The 8814-nt window shown below is 38.6% G+C and overlaps 2 protein-coding genes across 2 annotated transcripts; one reads left to right on the top strand and one right to left on the bottom strand.

Moving 5' to 3' along the window:
• Nucleotides 1-324: 324 nt before the first annotated feature.
• Nucleotides 325-1137, top strand: LOC113351225 (putative F-box protein At3g16210). Its single transcript, XM_026595249.1, has one exon. It carries the CDS (start codon nt 325-327, stop codon nt 1135-1137), a length of 813 nt encoding a protein of 270 aa, XP_026451034.1.
• A 1311-nt stretch (nt 1138-2448) lies between these two features.
• Nucleotides 2449-4740, bottom strand: LOC113347852 (zinc transporter 4, chloroplastic-like). Its single transcript, XM_026591534.1, has 4 exons — nt 4361-4740; nt 4185-4248; nt 3299-4041; nt 2449-2970 (listed from the first exon to the last, which is right to left on the bottom strand). Exons 3-4 carry the CDS (start codon nt 4007-4009, stop codon nt 2515-2517), a joined length of 1167 nt encoding a protein of 388 aa, XP_026447319.1. The 5' UTR covers nt 4010-4041; nt 4185-4248; nt 4361-4740; the 3' UTR covers nt 2449-2514.
• Between the last annotated feature and the right edge of the window lie 4074 nt (nt 4741-8814).

Raw genomic sequence — 8814 nt, 5'->3', positions numbered from 1 at the left:
CTCCAAAGATGAACTTTGCCAATCTAGGCAACAGTCATATTTGGGAGGCCTTGAGTGGTTTTAGACATTGTAGTAGATGTTGGGTACTAGCGGCATAAACTGGATCATGGTGCAAATATCTTCAGCGTTTTCCTTGCAACAAAGGTAACCAAACTAGTCCAGGAGAAAACAAAGGTGGGCTGACCCGTTGCGAGACCTAGCAAATCCATGTGGACATACCCTATCATCCCCTCAAAGGCCTAAAGATCGCGCGTACATATATAATATACGCGCCTGAGTGGAATCAATCACAATTAAGAAATTAAAGAACCCTAAAACAGGAAGATGAAGGGGAATAAGGAAAAGAAATCAAGATCGCGTTCATCTGCATGCAAGAAAAAGAAAAGTAACAAGATAACGAAAAGGGAAGGGAAAAAAGACAAGAAAGTGTTAGAACCGATGTTGCTGCCGCATCTCCCAGAAGAAATCATCTTTGAGATTACTTCCAGGTTACCACTGGGGTATCGCTTAAAATTCAGGTGCGTATGCAAATCTTGGAGCATCCGGTTCAATAACACCAAACAGATAGTGCTCATAGGTGGTGATAATGAAGTGTACACTTTAGATAATGATTTGTTAACATCACCATTGCTTGCTGGTAAAGTAGTACGCAGTGACAAGTTAGAATCATCACTCGCTAGCACAGCGCTGGTGAATAATGAAAGTTACTTTGTGGGTTCATGTAATGGCTTAGTTTGCGCAAGTCCTCCAAATAATTTTTTTTGTTTATGGAACCCTACTACGAATGAGTACAAACTGCTACCGAAACCACCATCTGATCTTCAAGTCCGTTGGGGCATAGATGGGTTTGGTTATGACTCAAACAAAGATGATTACAAGGTCATACATATTCCCCGCATGCATATCGTCCCATCTAAAGTTTTCATTTATTCACTTGGATCGAATACTTGGAAACAAATTCAACATATCCCTTATATGTTTAATCACGAACCCGATGAATACGGGGTGTTTTGTAATGGGGCTCTTCACTGGTTAGCACAGTCTGGATCAGATGAGTCAATTTCTGTGATCAGAGTCTTGATTGCATTAGATGTAACATCCGAGATCACCAGAGAAATCTCAAACCAGACTACTTGAAAGTTAATAACTATGAATATAGACGTATTGGTGTGCTGGATGGGTTTCTATGCATGTTTTTTAGTAAGAGTACTGGTTTTGAAGTATGGACGATGAAAGATTATGGCAATGGAGAATCATGGACTAGGATTTACTTGATTTCAAAATTGAAATTACGTGAAAGACAACCGCTACGACAGTATTTGACAAGGATAGAGTGTTTAAAAACTGGGGAGCTTCTATTAGAAGTTAAACTCGATTATCCAGAGACTTTAGTTTTATATAATCCAAAGAATGATAGGACGAAAGTTTTGAAGTTCGGAAACAACACGAAAGTTTTACGCTCAAGATCAATATTCCAAACTTATGAGAAGAGCTTAGTTCCACTTCACTACTTTGGAGATAACCTGCCAGTACCGAAAGATAGATTGTATTAGATGCTGATCATGGAGAAGGGGTATGGAGATCATGGAGATTTAAGATTTTGTGAACTAACTCAATGTGAAGTGCTGTGATGAGCTAAATTTTGTGTCTTAGTAACTCTTTGGCTTCTCGCCAAATGGGTTGACCAAAAGTCATATTTGGGTGGTGTAAGTTGGGTGTCAAAAATTAAGATAAAGTCATTCGAGTGTTGCAAGTGGAGTGCAAAAACCTTTTGACAGTGTGGCAAAATTTGGGTTATATTTGTCTTGTGGTAGCAGCGTTCTTCCCCAAATCATGCTAAGAATGAAAATTGTTGTTATGCGAATCAATGCTAAGAGTGAAAATTGTTAAATTTATAGCATGTTTGGATACATTTCCAGAATTGTTAGATTTATAACATGTTTTGATACATTTCCTGAAATAGTTTTTTTAATTTGTAGAAGTCAAAAAGCGTGAAATTAGTTTATAGGTATATAATTTCGGATTAAAAGCAGAAAAAATCAACTTCTGCTTTTGGTATCCAGACATCCTACCATTTAGCAGCATTTGCAGAAGTTAGGCCCATTGCAGCAGAAGCCCAAGATTGACTTGTTTCTGCTAAAACCTTGTGAGTACTCGAATTTGATTGAAGAGTGTCGTGTTGTGTTGGTAAGGTGAGAAGAACATGTTTGTTGCAATGAGAGTACAGAAATTTGACACTTTATTACCACAACATGGGTATTTGGAACAACCATCTCTTTGTTCATCACTGATTCACTATCAAGTGAAGATGAAAACAATTGTAAAACAAGATACAAGGACAAAAATGAAGCGCAATGAAAATAGAGGCACAGGCTACAACTGGAAATCCTCTTCTGCACAATTATCTACTTTCTCCATCTCCTACGACTGTGTAGATGAAAAAGAAGATGAAGAGAATGCTAACGAATCGTTAACAAAATGATTTACACACATGGAGTTTTGAAAAAAACATTATCAAGCCCAAATTGCTAATGAAGACATGGAAAGAGCTCCAAAAAATAGAGCAAAGTAGGAAATAATTTGAAGCTTAGAATTACATCTCATTCTCTTGCTTAGAAAATCAGCTGCAATCAAATCCACCAAAGCCATATACACCAGAATTCCAGCAGATATTGAATCCAACACACCTTCGACAACCAATGCTCTTGGACTGTTAGAGTTGTAGAAAGATGCTATTCCAGTACCCATTCCAATCCCAGCTGGGGTTGTCACAGCAAAGAAGAACGCCATCGACATTGTTGACAGCTTCTTTAGCTGAGCTTGTGAAATGCAACCTCCTAATGCAAATCCTTCGAAGAACTGGTGGAATGACAATGCAGCTATCAATGGCCGTATTGTACATGGACTGTGTGATACTCCCAGTGATAAGCCTATTATCACTGAATGTGATACAATCCCAAGTTCCAATATCTGCTCAAAATAACAACACATTGTTACTCAATTGTAGCAAACAAATTCCAAAAAACTTTCAAGACAAAAATTTCAGCAACTTGATCCGGTATCGTTTCTTAGGTAATTTGACCTGCGTGTTGTTTTTTCCAGGACCATACCTACTGGATACAGACTTCTGTCAGGGATTCTGCAATTTTATCCAAGTTTTTGCACACAATTTTTTCCGGGTTTTTCCAGATTTGGATATGGGATTTCGTATCAGTGCAGTAAGAAAAGCAAAAACTACACACCTAATGCAAATATGAAGCAAAATTTACCAAAATGAGAAGTAGTAGAAAAAAGTTACCTGAGAGACGACAACATGTCTAATACCCTCGGCCATGCTATCCTCGTCCCCGAAACCGTGTGAATGACCATGACCATGTTCATCAATGACGGCATGACTATCACAAGCATCTTTCCCTTGCATATGACTATGACTATGATGGGCAGCATGAGCACGCATTCCAACAATGTGCATACCACCACCTTCTTCTTCTCCAAAGACTTTACTATTAGTATGACTACTCTGGCTGTTTCCACCCAACACGGTAACGATATGACCATCTGATCCCGATTCCAACGATTCATAACCATCCTCAGCTCGTCTTGCTTCTTCTTCTTCATTCTGCTTTTGCTGTTTCTTCTCATAAAATTGAGTCCCAAGAAAATCAGCTACTAAGGTTAACAGTGCAGCCATCATTGCTATGAACCCAGCAAACGGAAATTTCAACCATGGAACTGCCGGCAGACATTCGTTAGTCAGTGCTTCCGTTGCATCTGGCAAGATATGAACGAACCCGGTTGCGAGAATTACACCAGCTGCAAATGCTTTAGCTGCGAAAAACAAATTACTGTCTGTTCTTAAGAATTTCTTTTCTTTTCCGATGAGTGGAAGTGCAATTCCTGCGGTCCCGGAGATTAGAATGGCAACAATTGCTATCATTTTTAATGTGAGTGCTTCTGAATCGTTTCTGCAATCTGTTGAATCGGTTTCTTTACAGTCTGTTGTCGCCATTGAAGTCGAAATTAACTCCAACAAAAATTTCCCTATTTTTGACAAAACAAAAACAAACCCAGAATTTTAGAACCCTTGAATTACAAACCCAAATTGTAAAATTAGGGTTTTTTCTCAAAACCCAGAAATCGAAATTCAAAATTTGGGCTTTTTTTCTTTCAGAAATTGATGGTACCTGAATATCTCTGAACTTTGTCTGTAATTTGTTCGATGAAAATCGAAGAAGAAGCATTATGTCCCTACAAAACAAACAATTGAACAATATTAGCATTAATCACAGTACAAAAACACAGTATTCTAAATTCTAATTCTCTGTTTCAAGAATCAAAGCTGAAATTGCGAAACCCTAACCTCGAAGAAAGCCGTCAACTTCTTGGGATTGTACAACAAATTGGTTTTTTCTTCTGGAGAAATGAAGTGAGTTAATGGGTTTATTTATACAGGTTCGAAATTATGAATTGAAGAAGAAGAAGAAGTCAGGAAGAAGAACATGGTACATGCGTGAACACGAAATAGGAACAGAAACAAAAAAAGTGATTTTTAAGTCAGTTGCAGGAATTTCTTCGTATGGATTATTGAATGATACGAGGAAGTACTCGAGTTGTGTTAGTAAAATATCAACATTAGAAGATAATCCTAGGGTTTTGATTCATTCTATGAGTTACAGGTGCGACTTTTTGTGGGAGAGTGAGCGCGAGAATGTCGACATCTCATTTATTTTTTTGGTTTGTTTCATAATTTTTGAGAAGTGTATATTTTAAGATTACTGTACTTGACATTGATCGGATCTTCTTCAACTAGTTAGCCTAGATTTAACGTGGTCGCCACACGCAACATATAACCACTCCACATAGGAAAAATGCAAGGGCATTTTTTTTTTTTTTGGCGTCAAAACGATTTGCAACTGGGAATTGTTGATTTGTGTTTTTATTTATTTATTTATTTTTTAACTAAATTAAGATAGAGAGGGGATGGACAATATCATACATAATTTGCATCATTTTCTCCGCAAAATTAATGAGAATGAAATCTAATATTTCGATGATACGTTTTTTTTTGTAAGATTCGACATTCCTACTAAAAATAAGCACAATCCGAGATATCAAATCTCACCATCTACCGATCTTAATTTCAACCGTTAACTTTTGACGTCTGATATTCAAAAGGGTGGATGGTGGTGTTACTACGTCTCGCATTGTACTCATTTTTTGTTGGAATGTAGAGTCTCATAAGAGAAACGTTCATCTAAATATTCATTTGAGTTTTGCGGAAAAAATGACGCAATTCATGTATGATCATGTCTAAAAAAAAAGTATCCCCATATCCTCCCTCATTAAGAAATTTGATGGACTATGTGGATAACTTAATGGAAAATGATAAGTTAATAGTGGGTTAACAATCGCGGGTTATTTTGAGTTAGACAGACTAGTGAGGTCCCCCGCTCAAAATCCCAGCACCGGCTTCTTGAGGGAGGGAGTGGGTATTGATTGGACTTGGGATAATTCATGGTGAGTCTAAAGTTTTATTTGAGATTGCTTTTTTCAGTCAAAATCAGTTTGTAACAAACTTTTATCAAAGATTGTGTTTGGTAAACTTTTTTCAAAGTATTTTTGGAGAGAAGCACTTTCTTTTTTAGGTCTGTTTTTAAAAGTTACTGAACACTAGCTTTTAAAAGTTGAAAAAGCAGAAGTTATGGAACCACATAATTCGATTTAACTGATTCTCTATTTTACCCTTGTTAATTTATTATAAAGACAAGTTTTACCCTCAAATATTATACAGTAAACATTATATTTCTAACTTTTTATTTTATTTCTCTATTTTTTTGTATTTTTAATTTAAAATAATAAATACAATAATAATCAAAATAAAATAATAAAAAATTTAATAAGTATTAAAATAATAAAAAAAATTTGAAGCAATATTAAAATAATATTTTCTAATCAAACCATTATTTTTAAACCCATGGTGCTCCGGCGTTCTCTCTGGCTTTTTCACGCCGGATTTTTCACCCGGAATCATCATGTTATCGCTGGATTTTTTTGTTGATTTTAGGTCCCTCGCTGTTTGATCTTCCACGATTTTTCCCTTTCTTTGGCATTGTTTTTCAGTTTTGGTCGCTTGGGTTTTTGGTTTCTAGGGTTCGTGTTTTCCCTTTTGTCGTTGTTCTGTTTGCATTTCATTTTAGGGTTTGTTTTTTTTTGTATTCACTATGCCTAGAATCACTAGGGCCTCTTCCTGCAACCTTCTGCCTATAAACCCATCTTCCCAGGCGTCCTCAAGTTCTTCTCCATTCACATACGTAGCTGCACCAAGTAATGGTCTCTGCCATTGCCCCTTCAAAGGTTTCCATGGTTTCCCAGATGGAGTTAACGGTAGAGGTTATGCCAAAGGTTCTCTGTTGAATCATTTATACGGCAGGCATCTCTTCTCGGATGATAACAAATATGTCTGCAAAGACTTGACTGCTAATCACTTGAGCATTTACTTGGCGTGAGAGAAAGCTTTACGTTGTCTGCGGATGTGGTTGTGCTGCCAATGCATGCACCTACATGGCTGGAAGAAACCGTGTAAGGGCAGAGAAGGTGATGTGTATGGTGAGGTCATTGCAGGGCCTCTAAATGGAGCTGATGTTGATTTTCTTCTCCACGGTTTGGATAGACCAGATGAGTTAAGTGTGGAATGCTCGAGTTTCACTAGTGTTGCCGCTTGTGAAGTTGTTATAGAGGATGGTGCTGACGCTGTAGGTTCCCTGTCTACTGATTTGCTCAACACTGTGTTTCAAAAACAGTTCACAACGGTTACATGTATACCTCATCGGTACAGGCTCGCCTTCTCGCGGGTGTTGAAGGTATGTCTTGACAGGGTTATTGTTAACCTTGGTAACTTGTCTGCATGGTTGCAACTTATTCTTTTACCAATTTTCACTCTAACCTTGTTTAAACCAAGACGATCAGCTGAGAAAAATTCAGGCAATAGGAGACGCTTGCAAATAGCAGCCATTAACCAAAGCTCTTGCTGTTTGGAAGGAGCCTAACGGCTGCTTCATTGTGGTGAATAAGTTGTTTCAACATCCTGTTCTTATTGGGCATAAAAAGGAAGATTTGAAGAAGCAGGGAGCAACTAACTTGATAGTTTGTCGGAAGAAGATAAGTTGTGGCCACTTCGCTGCTGCTATTCGTGTGTTGTCCACATCAGGAGTGGCACCATGCAGTGAGGTTACATACCAATATTTGCAAGACAAGCACCCACCGGAGCCTCCTCCAGATGTTCCCGGAGTTGGAGAAATGTTCGACCCAATCACAGTGGACTCCCGGGAAGTTTTGGGGGCTATCAAGAGTTTTACAAAAGGCACATCGTGTGGCCGAGATGGTTTACGCTCGCAGCATTTGGTAGATGTGATGAGTGGGACGGTAGCAGCTGTAGCAGATGATTTACTCACTTCGATTACGGGAGTTGTCAATCTTTGGTTGGCTGGTAAATGCCCTGTGGAGTTGCGTGAGTTCATTGCCAGTGCTCCCTTAACTCCATTACTTAAACCGGGTGGTGGTATTAGTCCAATTGCAGTTGGTACGGTTTGGCGTAGGTTGGTGTCGAAGGTGGCTGCCTTCGCTGTTGGCAAAGATATGTCGTCTTATTTAGGTGACTACCAATTCGGGGTTGGTGTGCCTACTGGTGGAGAAGGTATTTTACATGCTGTAAATAGCCTACTAGAGTTGAAAGGCAACTCGGACCAAACATCAATGTTTCTCATTGACTTCTCCAGTGCTTTAAACATGGTGAGTAGATCTCAGCTCATCAAGGAAGTTCGTCTTCATTGTCCAGGTATTTCTCGCTGTGTAGAATTTTGTTACACGCAGCCTGCTAAACTCTATTATGACCATTATATTCTATTTTTCGCTCTTGGAGTACAACAAGGGGACCCTCTCGGTCCCTTGTTATTTGCATTGACACTTCACCCTCTAGTGAAGACTATTGCATCTCAATGCAAACTCGACTTGCACGCTTGGTACCTTGATGATGGTACAATTATTGGTGATACGTTGGAGGTATCCAAGTCTTTGAATATAATCGAAACATAAGGACCGTGCAGGGGTTTACATCTTAATATAAAGAAGACATAAGTTTTTTGGCCTTCTATTGATCCCAGAAGTACATCTGATGGTGTTTGTCCTGCTGATATTGGTAGACCTTCTAATGGCGTTAAACTTTTGGGTGGACCAGTGAGTTTGGATATGAACTTTATTAGCGATATGTTGTTGAGCAGGGTGAATAAGACTGTTCAACTAATAGCGGCAATCAAAAAACTCAAGGACCCCAAAAGTGAGATGTTATTACTTCGCAATTGCACTGGTGTGTCTAGATTATATTTTTCAATGCGTACTACCAATCCTGCATCCCTGCAATCAGCCACTTCCCTTTTCGATGATTATTTACTTAAGTAGTTGAGACTTATAACTACTGGCGATGGTGCGTGGTTTGGTCCTTTACAACAACGATTAGCTACCTTGCCTATCAAAGATGGTGGACTTGGCATTTACACCATGACTGATACCAGCACCTATTGTTATCTCGAATCTCAGAGTCAGACTACTTCGGTGCAAAAGGTTATTCTTGGTGATTCATTCTCAACAGACAAAGGTCTTGCTTATCAATTTGCTCTTCAGAATTTTATTCAGGTATGTGGACTACCTTCTACTTACTGTGTCGACGTTACTGTCCCCCCTTCCATTCACTCCTTGTCAGTCACTTACTTTGATGCAGTTAAGAAGCAAATCCCCCACTGTTTATCTATGTCTGCAAGA

Source organism: Papaver somniferum, chromosome 2 (genome assembly GCF_003573695.1).
Source record: "Papaver somniferum cultivar HN1 chromosome 2, ASM357369v1, whole genome shotgun sequence".
Classification (NCBI taxonomy): Eukaryota; Viridiplantae; Streptophyta; class Magnoliopsida; order Ranunculales; family Papaveraceae; genus Papaver; species Papaver somniferum.
This window is presented reverse-complemented; position numbering and strand designations above follow the sequence as displayed.